We start from the raw sequence: 23,526 nt of genomic DNA, 5'->3' as shown, positions 1-23,526 counted from the left end.
TTGCAGGCCCCTGACATCTGGTCTCTGCATAGGAGCTTGATTCAAGCCACATGACTGACAGCTGGGGGCCATACCTCTCTCTGCAGCTTGCGTTTCTCAGCCTTCAACTCGTCCTCCACTTTCTCAGCGTTCTCTGACACACTCTTGTAGCGGGTCACCTGAACCTCGAGCCTGGTAACCTGCAGATTGGTGATTGGATAGAGTACATGAGAATCTCAGCCAATAACGAGTCAAATTAATAGTAACTGTATCTGTGATGATTATCGCTCTGCAATCAACCAGGTTAATGACAGTACACTTACATTCTGTTCCAAAGCGGTCACCTCCTGCTCTGATTTGACAAGTTTGTACTTCAGGTCACTAAGTTGCCTGCTAGCATCTCCTGCAAATGTGTGGGGGGGAAATAAAACAAGATCTGAAGTGCCAATGCAGTAGATACTGCATTTGAATCCTATTGAAATAACATTGTTAGGACTAACATATTAATTTGTGTCTTTAGTAATTAATTTCATAGGTCACAACACAATGTTATAATATTTCAGGTGTGTGTCAGATGCCAAGGAACCAAAAAGCCTGCATTGAGCTGTGGATCTTACTCTGCAGGTCTTGTATGTGCGGGTCTGTGCCGTTCTCCAGTAACTCGCCCTCGGGGCTGGGGCCCTCAGTCCCGTTCCTCGGTTTCTTTTGCTCTACTTGGGCCTTCAGTTTCTTCACCTATAGGGAGGACCACATTCAGAACATAGTTAAAACATCTGTATGTAAGTGCGTGACTTCACATTGTACAGTGACTTCACAATTTAGTCCAGCCACCCATGCCACCTCGGTTTATCGGCTTATCATTTCAACCCAGCATGATTTAACGTCAGTTAATCTCTACACAATTTAGCTGCAGCTCAGTGCAGCCGTATAAAAACAACAAGAAATAGCAGCAACACAAACGTAGACAATTCAGTTGGGGAGTTCAGCTAACGTAATAGGTGACCCAGACATACTATGGATGGATGTCCTTCCTCACCTGTCCTATCAAGTTCTCCCGCTCGTCAACCAGCTTCCTCAGGCGGATCTCTGAAAGAAACACAGGCAGATGGAGATTTAGTGCTGATCTGCTTCACTTCAGTACTACAGAGAATGTTTGCAACAAGATTGGACAACTGCTTACAGTACAGTAACAGTCTCACATTAAATGTACATTAAATACACATTCAAAGTCTCACAGAACTTCTCACCATTATCTGTATAACTTTATGAGTAAGCATCTATAACCCAATTATTACACAATTTCATTACGCTCATGCAAGAACAATCATAAGAACAACTTGTAAAACAAATGTAAAACCAATGTTGACATACCAGGGTTGGGAGGAGCCAAGTACATGGACAGGGAGGGGCTGAGTCAGAGTGGGAGGAGTTTAGAGTCCCTTTATGCATGCAATGGAGCAGGTGTCCATTGGGAGAGGATAGGTGAGGGGTGGGGCTATGGTTAGCATGCAGAAACTGTGGAGAGGAGGACACTCAACCTCTAGGGCATTATTATGCTAAACAGCGAATGGATGAGGGAAGATGAACCTAAGAGATTTGTTTGTGCGTCAATGAGACTTCTACTGACAGGCAGACACCACTACATAAGTAGTATTATACAATAATGCATAAGTACTACAGTTTCTTTCTCAAAGCTGGTAATGACTTACTTTATTCATTAAGGAAAAGGGTCAAGGTATTTCCTTACAAAAAGTGCACATGAAGAAACATTTAGACCAGAGATTATCAAGGGAGTCATATTCTTACACTCTGTACATTTTGTCTAGCTGTCATATCATTATATGAATTCAGCACACATGGCATACAGTGCATTCGGAAAGTTTCAGACTACTTGACTTTTCCCACATTTTGTTACGTTACAGACTTATTCTAAAATGGATTAACAAATTTTTTTGCCCTCATCAAAATCGACAAACAATAACCCATAATGACAAAGCGAAAACAGGTTTTTAGATATGTAAGCAAATTTATGGAAAATAACAAACAGAAATACCTTATTTACATAAGTATTCAGACCCTTTGCTATGAGACTCTAAATTGAGCTCAGGTGCATCCTGTTTCTATTGATCATCCTTGAAATGTTACTACAACTTGTTTGGAGTCCACGTGTGGTAAATTCTATTGATTGGACATGATTTGGAAAGGCAAACACCTGTGTATAAGGTCCCACAGTTGACAGTGCATGTCAGATCAAAAACCAAGCCATGAGGTCGAAGGAATTGTCCGTAGAGCTCCGAGACAGGATTGTGTCGAGGCACAGATCTGGGGAAGGGTAACAAAAAATGTCTGCAGCATTGAAGGTCCCCAAGAATACAGTGGCCTCCATCATTCTGAAATGGAAGAAGTTTGGAACCACCAAGGCTCTTCTCCCCCGATTGCTCAGTTTGGCCAGGCGGCCAGCTCTAGGAAGAGTCTTGGTGGTTCCAAACTTCTTCCATTTCAGAATGATGGAGGCCACTGTATTCTTGGGGACCTTCAATGCTGCAGACATTTTTTCAAGGAGGTGACCAAGAACCCGATGGTCACTCTGACAGAGCTCCAGAGTTCCTCTGTGGAGATGGGAGAACCTTCCAGAAGGACAACCATCTCTGCAGCACTCCAACAATCAGGCCTTTATGGTAGTGGCCAGACAGAAGCCATTCCTCAGTAAAAGGCACATGACAGCCCGCTTGGAGTTTGCCAAAAGGCACCTAAAGACTCTCAGACCATGAGAAACAAGATTCTCTGGTCTGATGAAACCAAGATTGAACTCTTTGGCCTGAATGCCAAACGTCACGACTGTAGAACACCTGGCACCATTTTTTTCAGCGGCAGGGACTGGGAGACTAGTCATGATCGAGGGAAAGATTAATTGAGCAAAATACAGATCCTTGATGAAAACCTGCTCCAGAGCGCTCAGGATCTCAGACTGGGGCGAAGGTTCACCTTCCAACAGGACAACGACCCTAAGCACACAGCCAAGACAAGACAGGAGTGGCTTCTGGACAAGTCTCTGAATGTCCTTGAGTGGCCCAGCCAGAGCCCGGACTTGAACCTGATCTAACATCTCTGGAGAGACCTGAAAATAGCTGTGCAGCGACGCGCCCCATCCAACCTGACAGTGCTTGAGAGGATCTGCAGAGAAGAATGGGAGACACTCTCCAAATATAGGTGTGCCAAGCTTGTGGCGTCATACTCAAGAAGACTCGAGGCTGTAATCGCTGCCAAAGGTGCTTCAACAAAGTACTGAGTAAAGGGTCTGAATACTTATGTAAATGTGATTTTAGTTAATTCTTAATACATTTTCAAACATTTCTAAAAATCAGTTTTTGCTTTGTCATTATGGGGTATTGTATGTCGATTGGACAATGAAAGCTCTTACAATATTCGATGATGACATTCCTCGTAGATGTGAAACATTTTTTTTTTGAATAACGCTGTTATGTAACTAACTGTGGAAAAAGTCAAGGGGTCTGAATACTTTCCGAGGCAATTCTACAGTTTGCACATAATAGCCCAGGGCTTGGATTTCACCTGATATAGCCTAAATGGAATTGACTTGAAACAAGGAGGATTTTCCAGCCAATTTTATGGCATGAGAGACTTGAAACAATCCCATCTGTTAGTTTTTTTCTTAATTAAACGCCTTTTCCTACCTACACCACCAAGCTAGTAAATATTTTTTAGTTCTGGGTAACCTTTTGACATTGTGAAGATGAATTATTTATTACAATAAATGATGTGCAATCAATTGCTACAGTATTTGTTTCTCTTGGTAATTGCACAATATATAGATGCTTTATCATGCATTTCGATGTAACATCGTGCCTTGAATAGATGCATTCAAATCAATCAATCAATATTATATTAATACATTATATAGGTGCTGTAGATTTATACAAGAGTATGGGCAATGTACCTGATATTACGTCTTTATACAGGATTAGTTAATATTGGATATTGTGAGCTGCATAGGATTTGGAGGATGAGGACATTCCATGTATTTATTTCTGTCACTGGTGGGTGCCAGAAGGTATGTGTGCCAAGATAGCTGGGGGGGCCACTGGTGCTAATCTTAGAAGGAGTACGTGATGGAATATCCTGACTAGGGTGCAACACAATACCATATAGGGTGATACTATTGTGGTGAGGAGTGACATTCAATAATGGTTGGCAAATGTTGGATGGAATTAGCTCGGAAAGCATTATATAAACTGAGAGGTATTCTATGTAAGGCATTCAGATAACGAGGGGCAACAATATTAAATACTTTGCATCAACTCTCCATGTAAGTGTTTAAGTATCTTCTTGCATACTGAATTACTTGATGCCAGAGAAACTCATCATAACAGTACCCTTACATTTACATTTACGTCATTTAGCAGACGCTCTTATCCAGAGCGACTTACAGGAGCAATTAGGGTTAAGTGCCTTGCTTAAGGGCACATCGACAGATTTTTCACCTAGTCAACTCGGGGATTAGAACCAGCGACCTTTCGGTTACTGGCACAACTCTCTTATCCACTAAGCTACCTGCCGCCTCTAGGCCAATGCGTTCCAGGCAAGCAGTAACACACCTGATGGATTCTACTTATCAACTACTACAACTCGTTTTCAATTAAGGCTTTCTTAGTTGAATCAGTTGAGTTACTGCTTATTTGGGGGGAAAAAGCCTGCATGGTAAGATTACCCATCCCATTTTAGGACCAACTTCCCAAAACACTTAAGCAAAAAACATCTGGAAAACGCTCATGGTGCATTTCACATAGGAAAACGCATTGTACAATATAAAGGACAATAACAGTACAATATAAAGGACAATAATAATACAGGGACATAAGCATAGTTTAAAGAAGTTACAAAATAAATATATAGTCCGCTGCAATATTGTCTACACAACATAATGTTACTCATGTTGATCTGCAGGATGTCATGCACATTAACATCTATTTAAGATAATATAGAACAAAATCTCAAGACAATTGAAGACCATTCTGCACAGCATTTCACCTCAAAAAAATGATGTGTAACCCTTTACACTCGTAGGAATTGGCCTATATGGATAGGGATAAATTGAAACGTTTCTTACAGAAGAAATATGAAATGCATAACCATGGTAGCAATTGAAAGGGAACAGTTTGGGGATAGTTATTAGACTAAAGGTGAGTACACAACAGTTCACCTGACACAAGACTGAATCCAAAAACATTACACTGATTTTATGTGCATTTTACATTTACTGTACTTTTCACCGCATTTGTTAACGAAAACTGAAAATACTCTGGATACATTCAGTAACATAAGACTATTCCTGGAAAATGTGGGGTAGGTGCAACATAAGACCAAAACGTTACAAGGGTTTGAGTGAGAGGACTAACTGGTGTCTCCAAGTGGCCACACACACCTCTCCAAAGTGTGTACAGTTCCTAAGCAATTTTCAATACACTTTTATTACTCAAAGAAGAGTCTTCAACTACAAGGTACTTTTTTGAGCTCTCCTAGCTGTGCCGTTGAGGAACTAGAGCAATCACACTTATAGTTGTTTAATTTGGAACACAACCCTTCATCCCCGCCATCACACAAGCTAAGTTATAAAATACAATCTTATAGTATTAGGCTTTCACAAGGCAATTCAGATAAACTTTGGTGCGCGTAGAAAGGAGTCATGACTGAATTCAGGGGCATGTGCCCCGGCGAATTTGCTTCACAATAAACATAAGCTCATTCTCTTCAGAACAACCGAGGGTATGACACCATGTTATCTTGTAACTGTACATCAAACATAGTGATCATAAACATTGACACTGTATATGACATGAGTTTTATGAATTGGAAATTTGAAGTGCACATTTGGCTTGCTTGTATGATACCAAAGCGTTATTTATTATGAACCTCAACGTCTCATCTTTCAAAATACATAGAGTCATCTTAATTTAGAGCATTTTCCTCAACCAGACAACCAAACATTTGCAAAAGTTGCCCAATTACCGGAAGGGATGGGGGGAAATTATTTTTGTACGCAGTGCTCAAGTTCTGAACGGCTGTTCCATAAAGTGATGTGAAGCGCAGAGCCAGAGCTCTTACGTCATGTATCGCATGTTACTGTACAGCCCAATTTAGGGGCTTATTAGTGCCCAAATCTGCAATTTTCAACCTGTATACAGGTACGAGTGTAAAGGGTTAATCGAAATTAGCTAAAATACCCACATACATATATCTAATAATAGCTTTGGAATAAATCTGAATTGAAGGTGCTTCGGCTCTAGTAGTTCAGACTCTGCAATTCCTTTCATAAATATTTGCAGTTGTTTATATTGAGGGCAGACGTAAAGACTAGGCCATTCGACAGTCCTCTTTCCCCTTGCCTTTTCCTTTCTTGCTTCCCTTTTTCGAGCCTGTCCTAGATTGCTCATCGTCGCCCCCTGCTGAATCCGTACTTTGCCTACTCTATCTTCTACCCTGCTGTGACCCATACTGGATTGCCTCTTTCCTCTCCTCTACTGGCAAATAATCTAACTCTGTTGAATTCTGCAGCCTCTTACTCTCTCCTACACATTGTGGTTCAACAGTCACACACACTCCCTCTGCAATGTCTTTCTGTTCGTATTTTACACTAATCACTTCCTGTATTGTGATTAGTTGTTGTTCTTCATTGGCATTCTGTCCTTCAACTCTGTTTTGTGCTTTTTCTTCAGGGCTTCGGAGCTATTCTGGTGCACCATCTGACCCCCCTTCAAGTGGCTGCTTTGCCACTATTGTGCTAACTCCCTCTACTGTGCCCTGCGGTTTGCCTGTTGACTTGTCCCCGTCCTCCTCTTCCTTATTTGTCATCTCTCTACCTGGCTCTACCTCTATTTTGTCGCCTTCAATCATCATTCTCACCTCCTGGCTAACCTCCTCTTGGGACTTTACTGGAAACACTTTTGCAGAAACCACCAAATCTAGGTCGTCAAAGTCAAATGATTGACCCTCCTCATCTATATCATCATTCCCCTCCTCGTCATTCCCCTGCTCACTGGGTCCAGGTACCTTGTTAACCTCTAGATTGGCCTCAGTGGGAACATCTTGCTCTTCTGCTTCGGCCACCATGGTGCATGGTCTGCTTTCATTGTGGCCCTGTTCCCTAAAAGAGTCAATTGTCTCCGGAGTTTCTTCTACAGGGTCCTGTAGTCGTGTTTCTGTATCATTCAGCTCGGTCTCTGTGGAGATCCCTCCATTTGATGCATTTTCTCCATCAAGTGTTTCTGGCTTGTTGTTTTCATCTAAGTGCTTGTCAGCGACTGGACAACCAGGTAGACCCACCAATTGTTCAAGCTGTCTTATGGTCTCAGCAGCAGGGCAGTTGCTATTGAGTGATGTGCCACAGTTCTCTCCTGATAAATGTGTGCATTTATCTACATTTGCTGGCAGTGCTATCGAAATGTCTTTATGTTCAAGTGCATTTTTACACTCATCTGGGCTCCCATTTTGTTCATCCTGACCTGCCGCTTTCAGGTCTTTTATGGCATTTTCGGTAACATGGTCTGGGTGAGTAGTGACACCATCATTGGCGATAAGGTCTTCAGGTACCATGCTCTTCTCGAGCTCCGGTCTTAGAACTATGGGACTGTGAAAGTTAATTCCCTGTTTCTTTGTGTCTTGGATTGTTTGAGCCTCTTCAACTGAGACCTTGATTGCATCTTCTTCTTTGACATTGTTTGAATTCCCAGCAGTGGACTCTTTCAAGTCCAATGGACATTTTGGGTCAGCTGAAGAGTTCAGGCAGTCTACAAAGTTATCAGGGTTGGTTGTGTACCCTGACTCGTCTTTTTGGGTACCAGTATTTGTTGTGGATTCTAATTTCTCCTTAGGGTTATCAGCACTGGTTATACACTTGGTTATACATTGCTGGTCAACAGGATCAGCGATCCCAATGTCACACTCATGGCATAATACTGATTTCTCGCTTTCCGATTTCTCTGATTCCATGGGAGGTTTTTGTTTGTCCTTTTCCGTTTTCTTCTTTTTGACAACTTCCTCACTCTTAGCTTGGTCAATCAGAGATACTTCTGGGGTTTCAATGGGAGGCTCCTCACACTTAACCTCTACTCGGTCCTCTGCTAGTTGGTGTTCTTCCTTCAGGTTCCATCCCTCCTCAGCTATGGTTTGTACTTTTTCTTTAAGGGTTTGGAGTTCTCGATCCGGTGAACTACCGGTCCCCTCCTCTAGAAGCTGCTGTGTCTCTATTATGATAACTCCTTCTACTAGCTCCGCTACTGGCTCCTTATCTGTTAAGATTGAGTCCACATCCTTTTCTGTTTTGCTCTTCTTGTTATCGTCTCCCTGTTTTTCATCACCTTGTGTCTCTCCCTTCTTGCCTTTCTTCCTCTTCTTCTTGCCTCCTTGGGCCTGTGGCTGCATGTCAGTGGTCTCTGGTAACACTTCAGCTTTTTTCGTTTTCTGAGGCTTAGGTTGAGACTTATCTTTTGATTTTATTGGGCTCTTACTAGTATCATGGTCAGTCCCTTGGCTAATCTGTGTGCCATTTTTCATGGTGTCCTCAATGGTTTCCCTAGGCTGAGGACATGAGTCTATACTTTTCAAAACCTCTTTACTCGATGCTATATTACGTTGTTCAACTACTGCACCATATTCTGAGGTAGGCTCTTTTGCGGATGTCTCTTTGGTGTGATCACTACTCTTGGTGACTTTGGTCTCCATATCATCTACCTTGTCATTTTTTATTCCCATTTCCCATTTGTTTGTGGCCTCTACTCTCCCTTGCCCTGTCCCCTCTATGCCTGCTGGTTCGTACCCCTCCCCCTCTCCTGTAACCTCTTCCTCAGGACCTGTTACAACCACAATTACCTCAGAATCACAAACCGGTCCCTGTTTGACCTCTACTACTGGTATGCCATTGTCAGAGTCTTTGTTGACATTACTGCTTTCAATTTCAACCTCATCCCCCAATTTGGGCGAGAATGGCAGAGCCTCCATAGATGCTTTGGTTTCAGAAACACCAGCAAGGCTACAGGAAGTGGGCGAGGTCAGATGGTTCTCTTGAACCGCCTCATGTGTCTCCACTTGCTGCCTTGACCTTCCTGGATCCACCACCTTATCTCCTCTACTTCCCAGTTCCATCTCCTGAGCTCTGCCTAAGAGACCATGAGGGGAGAACATGAGTGTGATACAGGCCAAACACTGTGGCCTGGTGTTTCAAGTATTGTAATTTTTCTGATGATCAAGATCTGTCAGTTGAAGCTGGACCAATTAGCGCAAAGCGGAATTTGAAAGAATTTGGCCAAAATCAAACCTAAAAGGAAGAGAAGGAGGAAAGGGAAGAAGAATAGCAGGAGATCACAAAAACAAAGCTCTTGATCCCAGATGAATTGTCAAAGCAGATGAGAAGGTCAGAGGCACCTTGGTACGTCAAACTTTGGCAAGCTGCAAATCTTAAACTCTGAAATGTCTGCTGTGGTGTTTATTGCTTTGAGACTGGCCAGAAATTTACAGGTTTGTGACTTTCGACACAACCAAAAAAACATTTACAAGAAAATATGTGATAAAAACCTTAATGAAGACACTGACATGGCATTTACATGTCAACAAATACATGTATCCTACATTGAATAACCCAATTAATGGACTAATTCATTGATTCATTTTGATTTGTGTAATGCTCTGGTGTAAAACCACCAAGTAAAACACCACAGCAAACACTTCAAACACCATTGACATTAAATCAGGTTGACGCAGAGAGTTTATAATTGAAAATATAAACACAAGGTCATGCTCATTTCCACAAATCAGACAGCCATATGACCCTCTCAATATGAAACCACTATGTAGGATACACATTATGGCACCAAAACAAGGGTGTTTAAACCATGTGCTTTAAATCATGGTTCAGATGGATTAGTTCAAATGAATCAGGTGTAGGGGTTGCAATGGGTTGGGAGGAGAATCAGTAGTGAAAGCTTAAAAGTTAGTTGCAGAAGTCCAAAAAACAGTGTCAGTCAACCAAACTCATGTTACGTATACAGGTTTGCATTAGATCAGGTGTGGGCATGATTTAAGTTTTCAAGTTAGCTATAATTTGGCAAAGCTATGAGGTAAGCAAGAGATGATTACAACATACAGCAATATTTGTCCAGTAATGGTGCTTACCGAGCATGATGTTCCCTCCTTCTGTGGGTGACGTCTGGGAGTCCTGAGCCAATTGAGAAGCTGGATCTCTACTAGTTGACCTTTCAGTTCCCACCTTCACCTTTTCCCCATTGGTGGTCAGGTCAGGTCCAAGGACAATTCCATGTTTCTGGGTAGGACATGAACACAGACTGTGATGACAGGCTTTTGGGTCTCACAACAGTAAATTATAGCTGCATAACTGCAATAGATAAACCCTGTTTCAGGGTCCACTGTTGCATATTCAGAGCTCTGACTCCCCTGAGATGACAAAGTACCTTCAGAATATCTTTCAGCTGGACCACCTCATCCCTGAGCTCATCTCGTTCATTTCGGATGGCGTCCAAATACTCCTTTTGCCGCTCTAAGGCCTGAGAAGTGCCCCCATTGGTGGGGAGGAGGAAGTGCAGGTGAAGAACGAAGGATGATATGGGTGAAGGAAGTGAAAGTGAGCATAGAGAAAGTGAGGGTACAGTATACAGTTTCAAGTATTCATGCACTTGGCTAGAATCAACTTCTCTGCATAAGTGAACAAGTGTATTTTAACACCACAAATCACAATTATGTGTGGGGGTTTACACTCGCATACACCAAATGCTATCAAAGTGAACATGTACAGTTAAAGTCGAAAGTTTACATACACTTAGGTTGGTTGAAAAACTTAGGTTTTTCAACCACACCACAAATTTCTTGTTAACAAACTATAGTTTTGGCAAGTCGGTTAAGACATCTACTTTGTGCATGACACAAGTAATTTTTCCAATAATTGTTTACAGACAGATTATTTCACTTATAATTCACTGTATCACAATTCCAGTGGGTCAGAAGTTTACATACACTAAGTTGACTGTGCCTTTAAACAGCTTGGAAAATTCCAGAAAATGATGTCATGGCTTTAGAAGCATCTGATAGGCTAATTGACATCATTTGAGTCAATTGGAGATGTACCTGTGGATGTATTTCAAGGACTACCTTCAAAATCAGTGCCTCTTTGCTTGACATCATGGGAAAATCAAAAGAAATCAGCCAAGACCTCAGAAAAAAAATTGTAGACCTCCACAAGTCTGGTTCATCCTTGGGAGCAATTTCCAAATGCCTGAAGGTACCACGTTCATCTGTACAAACAATAGTACGCAAGTATAAACGCCATGGGACCACGCAGCCGTCATACCGCTCAGGAAGGAGACACGTTCTGTCTCCTAGAGATGAACGTACTTTGGTGCGAAAAGTGCAAATCAATCCCAGAACAACAGCAACGGACCTTGTGAAGATGCTGGAGGAAACAGGTACAAAAGTATCTATATCCACAGTAAAACGAGTCCTATATCTACATAACCTGAAAGGCCACTCAGCAAGGAAGAAGCCACTGCTCCAAAACCGCCATAAAAAAGCCAGACTACGGTTTGCAACTGCACATGGGGACAAAGATCGTACTTTTTGGAGAAATGTCCTCTGGTCTGATGAAACAAAAATAGAACTGTTTGGCCATAATGACCATCGTTATGTTTGGAAGAAAAAGGTGGGGGGGGGGCTTGCAAGCTGAAGAACACCATCCCAACCGTGAAGCACAGGGGTGGCAGCATCATGCTGTGGGGGTGCTTTGCTGCAGGAGGGACTGGTGCACTTCACAAAATAGATGGCATCATGAGGAAGGAAAATTATGTGGATATATTGAAGCAACATCTCAAGACATCAGTCAGGAAGTTAAAGCTTGGTCGCAAATGGGTCTTCCAAATGGACAATTACCCCAAGCATACTTCCAAAGTTGTGGCAAAATGGCTTAAGGACAACAAAGTCAAGGTATTGGCGTGACCATCACAAAGCCCTGACCTCAATCTTATAGAACATTTGTGGGCAGAACTGAAAAAGCGTGTGCGTGCAAGGAGGCCTACAAACCTGACTCAGTTACACCAGCTCTGTCAGGAGGAATGGGCCAAAATTCACCCAATTTATTGTGGGAAGCTTGTGGAAGGCTACCCGAAACGTTTGACCCAAGTTAAACAATTTAAAGGCTATGCTTCCAAATACTAATTGAGTGTATGTAAACTTCTGACCCACTGGGAATGTGATGAAAGAAATCAAAGCTGAAATAAATCAAGCTCTCTACTATTATTCTGACATTTTACATTCTTAAAATAAAGTGGTAATCCTAACTGACCTAAAACAGGGAATTTTTACTAGGATTAAATGTCAGGAATTGTGAAAAACTGAGTTTAAATGTATTTGGCTAAGGTGTATGTAAACTTCCGACTTCAAATGTACTAACAAAGCGAATGGGTCAGAGTTCACAGGGCATACCCCAATCTTTTTATCTTTCCACTCTACTGTTTCCTGCAGGTCAGATATTTCCCTAACAAAGTTGTCCTGCTTGAGACGCAACTGATGGATCTCCTGGACAGCAGAAAAGCAGAAGATGATGGAACAAATAGGAGAGAGGGAGAGAGTGTGTGAGAGGAGTGAAAACAGTAGAAGATCAGCATGCAATTGAGGAGACAGGGAAGTTCAGAAATAAGAAAACTGAAAGGTGTCAGTTAAGGTCGTTTTGGCTGTCCTGACAAGCTTGGGTTTTTCCTTTCGAGGATGCCTTGGAGGACTCACCGTTAATAACTCCTCGCTCTGTTTTAGCTTTTCTTTCATCACGTTGAACTGGAACTGGAGCACACCGTGGGCATGTTTCTCACGCTCAAAGTCCTGGGAGAGATAACAGAGGAGATGTTTGAATGGATTAACAATATGCAGTGATCATTTTGGCCCTAAACAGCTGCCTTATAATCCAGGAAGTTGCCATAGCTACATTAGTTGTGGATGAAATCAATTTGGATAAAGGTTGATGTACACTATGAATTTAGGGATTCTGGGATTTGTCGGCCAATGAAATCCATTTTTTTCTGGATCGCCTAAATCCATACACCGTAATATATACTGAACAAAAATAAAAACACAACATGCAACAATTTCTAAGATTTTGCTGAGTTACAGTTCATATAAGGAAATCAGTCAATTATAATTAGGCCCTTATCTATGGATTTCCCATGACTGGGCAGGGGCGCAGAGATGGGTGGGCCTGGGAGGGCATAGACCCACCCACTTGGGAGCCATGCCGACCCACTGGGGAGCCAGGTCCAGCCAATCAGAATGAGTCTTTCCCCACAAAAGGGCTTACTACAGATGCTTTGCTGCTACAACAGCGTCCACTCTTTGGGAAGGCTTTCCACTAGATGTTGGAACATTGCTGCGGGGACTGGCTTCCATTCAGCCACAAGAGCATTAGTGAGGTCAGGCACTGATGTTGGGGGATTAGGCCTGGCTCGCAGTCGGGGTTCCAATTCATCCCAAAGGTGTTCGATGGGGTTTAGGTCAGGGCTCTGTGCAGGCCAGTCAAGTTCTTCCATACCGATATCAACAAACCATTTCTCTATGGACCTCGCTTTGTGCACAGGGGCATTGTCATGCTGAAACAGGAAAGGGCCTTCCTCAAACTGTTGCCACAAAGTTGGAAGCACAGAATCGTCTACAATGTCATTGTATGCTGTAGCGTTAAGATTTCCCTTCACTGGAATTAAGGGGCCTAGCTGGAACCATGAAAAACAGCCCCAGACCATTAGTCCTCTTCCACCAAACTTTGCAGTTGGCACTATGCATTCGGGCAGGTAGCGTTTTCCTGGCATCCACCAAACCCAGATTAGTCCGTCGGACTGCCAGATGGCGAAGTGTGATTTATCACTCCAGAGAACACGTTTCCACTGCTCCAGAGTCCAATCGCGGCGAGCTTTACACCACTCCAACCGACGCTTGGCATGAAATGGATTAAATCGTTTTTTCCCTCATATTTTGATTTAACACTTTTTTGGTTACTATAGTTTTGATGTCTTCACTATTATTCTCCAATGTAGAAAATAGTAAAAATAAAAATAAAGAAAAACCCTGGAATGAGTAGGTGTGTCCAAACCTTTGACTGGTACTGCATACAGTGGGGGAAAAAAGTATTTAGTCAGCCACCAATTGTGCAAGTTCTCCCACTTAAAAAGATGAGAGAGGCCTGTAATTTTCATCATAGGTACACGTCAACTATGACAGACAAATTGAGATTTTTTTTTCCAGAAAATCACATTGTAGGATTTTTAATGAATTTATTTGCAAATTATGGTGGAAAATAAGTATTTGGTCACCTACAAACAAGCAAGATTTATGGCTCTCACAGACCTGTAACTTCTTCTTTAAGAGGCTCCTCTGTCCTCCACTCGTTACCTGTATTAATGGCACCTGTTTGAACTTGTTATCAGTATAAAAGACACCTGTCCACAACCTCAGTCACACTCCAAACTCCACTATGGCCAAGACCAAAGAACTGTCAAAGGACACCAGAAACAAAATTGTAGACCTGCACCAGGCTGGGAAGACTGAATCTGCAATAGGTAAGCAGCTTGGTTTGAAGAAATCAACTGTGGGAGCAATTATTAGGAAATGGAAGACATACAAGACCACTGATAATCTCCCTCGATCTGGGGCTCCACGCAAGATCTCACCCCGTGGGGTCAAAATGATCACAAGAACGGTGAGCAAAAATCCCAGAACCATACGGCGGGACCTAGTGAATGACCTGCAGAGAGCTGGGACCAAAGTAACAAAGCCTACCATCAGTAACACACTACGCCGCCAGGGACTCAAATCCTGCAGTGCCAGACGTGTCCCCCTGCTTAAGCCAGTACATGTCCAGGCCCGTCTGAAGTTTGCTAGAGTGCATTTGGATGATCCAGAAGAGGATTGGGAGAATGTCATATGGTCAGATAAAACCAAAATAGAACTTTTTGGTAAAAAGTCAACTCGTCGTGTTTGGAGGACAAAGAATGCTGAGTTGCATCCAAAGAGCACCATACCTACTGTGAAGCATGGGGGTGGAAATATCATGCTTTGGGGCTGTTTTTCTGCAAAGGGACCAGGACGACTGATCCGTGTAAAGGAAAGAATGAATGGGGCCATGTATCGTGAGATTTTGAGTGAAAACCTCCTTCCATCAGCAAGGGCATTGAAGATGAAACGTGGCTGGGTCTTTCAGCATGACAATGATCCCAAACACTCCGCCCGGGAAACGAAGGAGTGGCTTCGTAAGAAGCATTTCAAGGTCCTGAAGTGGCCTAGCCAGTCTCCAGATCTCAACCCCATAGAAAATCTTTGGAGGGAGTTGAAAGTCCGTGTTGCCCAGAGACAGCCCCAAAACATCACTGCTCTAGAGGAGATCTGCATGGAGGAATGGGCCAAAATACCAGCAACAGTGTGTGAAAACCTTGTGAAGACTTACAGAAAACATTTGACCTGTGTCATTGCCAACAAAGGGTATATAACAAAGTATTGAGAAACTTTTGTTATTGACCAAATACTTATTTTCCAACATAATTTGCAAATAAATTCATTAAAAATCCTACAATGTGATTTTCTGGATAATTTTTTTAAATCATTTTGTCTCAATTACAGGCCTCTCTCATCTTTTTAAGTGGGAGAACTTGCACAATTGGTGGCTGACTAAATACTTTTTTACCCCACTGTCTGTATATATATATATATATATATATATATATATATATATATATATATATATATATATATATATATATATATATAGTGGGGAGAACAAGTATTTGATACACTGCCGATTTTGCAGGTTTTCCTACTTACAAAGCATGTAGAGGTCTGTAATTTTTATCATAGGTACACTTCAACTGTGAGAGACGAAATCTAAAACAAAAATCCAGAAAATCACATTGTATGATTTTTAAGTAATTAATTAGCATTTTTATTGCATGACATAAGTATTTGATCACCTACCAACCAGTAAGAATTCTGGTTCTCACAGACCTGTTACATTTTCTTTAAGAAGCCCTCCTGTTCTCCACTCATTACCTTTATTAACTGCACCTGTTTCAACTCGTTACCTGTATAAAAAGACACCTGTCCACACACTCAATCAAACAGACTCCAACCTCTCCACAATGACCAAGACCAGAGAGCTGTGTAAGGACATCAGGGATAAAATTGTAGATCTGCACAAGGCTGGGATGGGCTACAGGACAATAGGCAAAACAGCTTGGTGAGAAGGCAACAACTGTTGGCGCAATTATTAGAAAATGGAAGAAGTTCAAGATGACGGTCAATCACCCTCGGTCTGGGGCTCCATGCAAGATCTCACCTCGTGGGGCATCAATGATCATGAGGAAGGTGAGGGATCAGCCCAGAACTACACGGCAGGACCTGGTCAATGACCTGAAGAGAGCTGGGACCACAGTCTAAAAGAAAACCATTAGTAACACACTACGCCGTCATGGATTAAAATCCTGCAGCGCACGTAAGGTCCCCCTGCTCAAGCCAGCGCATGTCCAGGCCCGTCTGAAGTTTGCCAATGACCATCTGGATGATCCAGAGGAGGAATGGGAGAAGGTCATGTGGTCTGATGAGACAAAAATTGAGCTTTTTGGTCTAAACTCCACTTGCCGTGTTTGGAGGAAGAAGAAGGATGAGTACAACCCCAAGAACACCATCCCAACCGTGAAGCATGGAGGTGGAAACATCATTCTTTGGGGATGCTTTTCTGCAAAGGGGACAGGACGACTGCACCGTATTGAGGGGAGGATGGATGGGGCCATGTATCGCGAGATCTTGGCGAACAACCTCCTTCCCTCAGTAAGAGCATTGAAGATGGGTCGTGGCTGGGTCTTCCAGCATGACAACGACCCGAAACACACAGCCAGGGCAACTAAGGAGTGGCTCCGTAAGAAGCACCTCAAGGTCCTGGAGTGGCCTAGCCAGTCTCCAGACCTGAACCCAATAGAAAATCTTTGGAGGGAGCTGAAAGTCCGTATTGCCCAGTGATCTGGAGAAGGTCTGTATGGAGGAGTGGGCCAAAATCCCTGCTGCAGTGTGTGCAAACCTGGTCAAGACCTACAGGAAACGCATGATCACTGTAATTGCAAACAAAGGTTTCTGTACCAAATATTAAGTTCTGCTTTTCTGATGTATCAAATACTTATGTCATGCAATAAAATGCAAATTAATTACTTTAAAAAATCATACAATGTGATTTTCTGGATTTTTGTTTTAGATTCCGTCTCTCAGAGTTGAAGTGTACCTATGATAAAAATTACAGACCTCTACATGCTTTGTAAGTAGGAAAACCTGCAAAATCGGCAGTGTATCAAATACTTGTTCTCCCCACTGTATATACATACATACATACATACACACATACAACGGTTCTAGATACACACCAGAAACCGTTGTATGTGTGTGTGTATATATATATATACACATATACACACACACACACACAAAACGGTTTCTGGTGTGTATCTAGAATGGTCCACCATCCAAAGGACATCCAGCCAGTACTGGCATATATATATATATATATATATATATATATATATATATATATATATATATATATATATATATACATACACAGTGAGGGAAAAAAAGTATTTGATCCCCTGCTGATTTTGTACGTTTGCCCACTGACAAAGAAATGATCAGTCTATCATTTTAATGGTTGGTTTAATTGAACAGTGAGAGACAGAATAACAACAACAAAAATCCAGAAAAACGCATGTCAAAAATGTTATAAATTGATTTGCATTTTAATTAGGGAAATAAGTATTTGACCCCTCTGCAAAACATGACTTAGTACTTGGTGGCAAAACCCTTGTTGGCAATCGCAGAGGTCAGACGTTTCTTGTAGTTGGCCACCAGGTTTGCACACATCTCAGGAGGGATTTTGTCCCACTCCTCTTTGCAGATCTTCTCCAAGTCATTAAGGTTTCGAGGCTGACGTTTGGCAACTCGAACCTTCAGCTCCCTCCACAGATTTTCTATGGGATTAAGGTCTGGAGACTGGCTAGGCCACTCCAGGACCTTAATGTGCTTCTTCTTAAGCCACTCCTTTGTTGCCTTGGCCGTGTGTTTTGGGTCATTGTCATGCTGGAATACCCATCCACGACCCATTTTCAATGCCCTGGTTGAGGGAAGGAGGTTCTCACCCAAGATTTGACGGTACATGGCCCCGTCCATCGTCCCTTTGATGCGGTGAAGTTGTCCTGTCCCCTTAGCAGAAAAACACCCCCAAAGCATAATTTTTCCACCTCTATGTTTGACGGTGGGGATGGTGTTCTTGGGGTCATAGGCAGCATTCCTCCTCCTCCAAACACAGCGAGTTGAGTTGATGCCAAAGAGCTCGATTTTGGTCTCATCTGACCACAACATTTTCACCCAGTTCTCCTCTGAATCATTCAGATGTTCATTGGCAAACTTCAGACGGGCATGTATATGTGCTTTCTTGAGCAGGGGGACCTTGCGGGCGCTGCAGGATTTCAGTCCTTCACGGCGTAGTGTGTTACCAATTGTTTTCTTGGTGACTATGGTCCCAGCTGCCTTGAGATCATTGACAAGATCCTCCCGTGTAGTTCTGGGCTGATTCCTCACCGTTCTCATGATCATTGCAACTCCACGAGGTGAGATTTTGCATGGAGCCCCAGGCCGAGGGAGATTGACAGTTCTTTTGTGTTTCTTCCATTTGCGAATAATCGCACCAACTGTTGTCACCTTCTCACCAAGCTGCTTGACGATGGTCTTGTAGCCCATTCCAGCCTTGTGTAGGTCTACAATCTGATTGATTGATTGCTTCTGTGGACAGGTGTCTTTTATACAGGTAACAAACTGAGATTAGGAGCACTCCCTGTAAGAGTGTGCTCCTAATCTCAGCTCGTTACCTGTATAATAGACACCTGGGAGCCAGAAATCTTTCTGATTGAGAGGGGGTCAAATACTTATTCCCCTCATTAAAATGCAAATCAATTTATAACATTTTTGACATGTGTATATATATACAGTACCAGTCAAAGGTTTGGACACACCTACTCATTCCAGGGTTTTTCTTTATTTGTCCTATTTTCTACATTGTAGAATAATAGTGAAGCTATCAAAACTATGAAATAACACATATGAAATCATTTAGTAACCATAAGTGTTAAATCAAAATATATTTAATATTTGAGATTCTTCAAAGTTTCCACCCTTTGCCTTGATGACAGCTTTGCACACTCTTGGCATTTCTAGCTGTTCTATCATTCAGCCTACAGTAGCAGCCAATGTGTGGTGTTCAATGTAGGCCTACATTCCATGAGACTTTTGAAAAAAACATGCAGGGCTTGACATTAACCTGTTTACAAGTTTTGTGCTCTTGTAGGAAACAATCACTACCCTATTGCTGACTACAAATGATATATAACTGGGCTAATAACTCACTAACTAGCAAAGGATATGAACAAAATGTGCACACATGGCAAAATGCAGCTCTTGCTTTGATCTCAAAACAAGCACATCTACTCAAGACCACAGCTGTAAACAAAGTCTGGTTCAAAGTAAATGGTACAGATCCAGATATGGCAATGTCGATTTGCATACAGGTCTACTGCAGCTCTGATTGGTTATGTCACACCGGTCTGTGTAGAGTACCGGCTGAGTCTTGCACAATAGAAACCTACTCAGATGCGTTTCTATGGGAATAAGGTCTGGAGACTGGCTAGGCCACTCCAGGACCTTAATGTGCTTCTTCTTGTTGATGAGCAAATTCTTATTTACAATGATGGCCTACCAAAAGGCAAAAGGCCTCCTGCGGGGACAAAAAAATAATAATAAATAAATTATATATATATATATATATATATATATATATATATATATATATATATATATATATATATATATATATATATATATATAGGCCCAAACACACATCACAACAAGAGAGACAACAAACCACTACATAAAGAGAGAATGCCTCGCAAAGAAGGGCACTCACCTACTTGCAGATGGGTAAAAAAAAGAGCAGACATTGAATATCCCTTTGAGCATATTGAAGTTATTAATTACACTTTTGGATGGTGTATCAATACACCCAGTCACTACAAAGATAAAGGCGTCCTTCCTAACTCAGCTGTCGGAGAGGAAGGAAACCGCTCAGGGATTTCACCATGAGGCCAATGGTGCTATTAAAACAGTTACAGAGTTTAATGGCTGTGATAGAAAACTGAGGATAGATCAACAACATTGTAGTTACTCCACAATACTAACCTAACTGACAGAGTGAAAAGAAGGAAGCCTGTACAGAATAAAAAATATTCCAAAACAGGCATCCTGTTTGCAATAAGGCACTAAAGTAAAACTGCAAAGAAATTTGGCAAAGAAACTGACTTCATGTCCTGAATACAAAGCCTTATGTTTGGGGAAAATCCAACACACATCACTGAGTACCACTCTTCATATTTTCAAGCATTGTGGTGGCTGCATCATGTTATGGGTATGCTTGTCATCGGAAGGACTAGGGAGTTTTTTAGGATAAAAAGAAACGGAGTAGAGCTAAGCACAGGCAACATCCTAGAGGAAAACCTAGTTCCGTCTGCTTTTCAACTGGGAGACAAATTCACCTTCCAGCAGGACAATAACCTAAAACACATGGCCAAATATACACGGGAGTTGCTTAAGACACAGTGGCAACCCGTCATTCAGGGCAGGTGGAGCAGAGCCCCACCTGTTTTGAACCCCACACTTTAGGGAGGGGGGGCTTACCTTTTTTGCATGTTATTTTGGCATTAATACGTGTCAGATACCAGTTTGCAATTTTTTTTAAAAATCATTGAGTTAATAAAGGCGCATACAAACATGGTCTCTTTTTTGCTTTCTTGAGTAAGGCAGCTCCAAAATGCAGGTGTTTCAGCCTAGCTCAGTGCTTTCTGTAGTGGTGGGGCAGCCAGCGGAAAATACGGAGCGTAGGTGTTGGTAATGTTCTCTAGTTGCGCCATGATTAGCTCAGTGTTCTGTCACTCGTGGGGACAGTACGTCACCGCCAAGTCTAAGGGTAGACCTCGAAAATTCAAGCTCCTTGGGTGCTGCCATCGAGTTACATTAGAAGTGCCCATCCAAGAAGGCACAAGGTCATTGGCCACAGATAAAATGACGTCAAATCACGTTACATCTACAGTAGCTTTGATTGGACGGATCATGTCAACATCATACTTTCAAAATCTTAGCTAGCAGTCATCATCATGAATCAAGTCGACAATCTACTGGCAAATCCTTTTTAATCCTTGTCATATGCATATAAATAATGAAGAGAAATTATAGATAAAATGTATCGGTGCTCATTGGACATAAACATTACACAACAAGTTGGAAATCGCAAATTCAACAATGAGTGGTTTGGAAGGAATCAGTGGCAGTGGCTAACTGCAAGCATTGCAAAGCAATCACTAGCCTGCTATTGGAGTCATAAAACTCGTTTTTCAACCACTCCACACATTTCTTGTTAACAAACTATAGTTTTGGCAAGTCGGTTAGGACATCTACTTTGTGCATGACACAAGTACTGTTTCCAATAATTGTTACAGACAGATTATTTCACTTTTAATTCACTGTATCACAATTCCAGTGGGTCAGAAGTTTACATACACTAAATTGACTGTGCCTTTAAACAGCTTGGAAAATTCCAGAAAATTATGTCATGGATTTAGAAGCTTCTGATAGGCTAATTGACATCATTTGAGTCAATTGGAGGTGTACCTGTGGATGTATTTCAAGGCCTACCTTCAAACTCAGTGCCTCTTTGCTTGACATCATGGGAAAATCAAAAGACCTCATTAGAAATTTTGTAGACCTCCACACGTCTGGTTCATCCTTGGGAGCAATTTCCAAACGCCTGAAGGTACCAAGTTCATCTGTACAAGGAAGGAGACGCGTTCTGTCTCCTAGAGATGAACGTACATTGGTGCAAAAAGTGCAAATCAATCCCAGAAAAACAGCAAAGGACCTTGTGAAGATGCTGGAGGAAACAGGTACAAATGTATCTATATCCACAGTAAAACGAGTCCTGAAAGGCCGCTCAGCAAGGAAGAAGCCACTGCTCCAAAACCGCCATAAAAAAGCCAGACTACGGTTTGCAACTGAAAATGGGGACAAAGATCGTACTTTTTGGAGAAATGTCCTCTGGTCTGATGAAACAAAAATAGAACTGTTTGGCCATAATGACCATCGTTATGTTTGGAGGAAAAAAGGGGTAGCTTGCAAGCCGAAGAACACCATCCCAACCGTGAAGCACGGGGGTGGCAGCATCATGCTGTGGGGGTGCTTTGCTGCAGGAGGGTCTGGTGCACTTCACAAAATAGATGGCATCATGAGGAAGGAAAATTATGTGGATATATTGAAGCAACATCAGTCAGGAAGTTAAAGCTTGGTCGCAAATGGACAATGACACCAAGCATACTTCCAAAGTCAAGGTATTGGAGTGGCCATCACAAAGCCCTGACCTCAATCCTATAGAAAATTTGTGGGCAGAACTGAAAAAGCGTGTGCGTGCAAGGAGGCCTACAAACCTGACTCAGTTACACCAGTTCTTTCAGGAGGAATACTAATTGAGTGTATGTAAACTTCTGACCCACTGGGAATGTGATGAAAGAAATAAAAGCTGAAATAAATCATTCTCTCTACAATTATTCTGACATTTCACATTCTTAAAATAAACTGACCTAAGACAGGGAATTTTTACTAGGATTAAATGTCAGAAATTGTGAAAAACTGAGTTGAAATGTATTTGGCTAAGGTGTATGTAAACTTCTGACTTCAACTGTCTGTTTTTTTTTTCAAGCAGTAAATGAGGCTGAATGAACTGTTTCGCTGCCAGACAAGGCTCCACTGATAGCCAGGTGTAGCAGTGGTAAGATGTTGGGACTGCTGTTGGGACAGCTTTATGTAGGCCCTAACAGTTTGTGGGCACCGTTTGTCACCATTATAGTGCAATTAATGTATTGTTTAGTGTTGTGTAGTGGCTTTGCTGGCATGCATCCAATTATTTATTTTTTTGCCCCACCAAGATGTACAGTGAGGGAAAAAAGTATTTGATCCCCTGCTGATTTTGTACGTTTGCCCACTGACAAATAAAGGATCAGTCTATAATTTTAATGGTAGGTTTATTTGAACAGTGAGAGACAGAATAACAACAACAGAAATCCAGAAAAACGCATGTCAAAAATGTTATAAATTGATTTGCATTTTAATGAGGGAAATAAGTATTTGACCCCCTCTCAATCAAAAATATTTCTGGCTCCCAGGTGTCTTTTATACAGATAACGAGCTGAGATTAGGAGCACACTCTTAAAGGGAGTGCTCCTAATCTCAGCTTGTTACCTGTATAAAAGACACCTGCCTCAGAAGCAATCAATCAATCAGATTCCAAACTCTCGACCATGGCCAAGACCAAAGAGCTCTCCAAGGATGTCAGGGACAAGATTGTAGACCTCACACCTA

General features: G+C 42.0%; 1 protein-coding gene across 1 annotated transcript in view; it reads right to left on the bottom strand.

Annotated features, from left to right (window-relative positions):
- The window catches only part of LOC311143890 (leucine-rich repeat flightless-interacting protein 2-like), a 97,360-nt gene that overhangs the window by 2,101 nt on the left and 71,733 nt on the right, over nucleotides 1-23,526 (bottom strand). The window contains exons 6-13 of the mRNA XM_084179760.1: nucleotides 12,781-12,873; nucleotides 12,481-12,573; nucleotides 10,461-10,553; nucleotides 10,165-10,312; nucleotides 1,016-1,065; nucleotides 597-714; nucleotides 303-382; nucleotides 75-179 (exon numbers count right to left, since the gene is read on the bottom strand). Coding sequence (XP_084035886.1) covers nucleotides 75-179; nucleotides 303-382; nucleotides 597-714; nucleotides 1,016-1,065; nucleotides 10,165-10,312; nucleotides 10,461-10,553; nucleotides 12,481-12,573; nucleotides 12,781-12,873 — 780 coding nt within the window. The remainder of the gene's footprint in view (nucleotides 1-74; nucleotides 180-302; nucleotides 383-596; nucleotides 715-1,015; nucleotides 1,066-10,164; nucleotides 10,313-10,460; nucleotides 10,554-12,480; nucleotides 12,574-12,780; nucleotides 12,874-23,526) is intronic.

Source organism: Coregonus lavaretus (genome assembly GCF_964263955.1).
Source record: "Coregonus lavaretus genome assembly, chromosome: 16".
Classification (NCBI taxonomy): Eukaryota; Metazoa; Chordata; class Actinopteri; order Salmoniformes; family Salmonidae; genus Coregonus; species Coregonus lavaretus.
The sequence above is the reverse complement of the archived record's forward strand: the minus strand, read 5'-3'. Positions and strand labels throughout refer to the sequence as shown.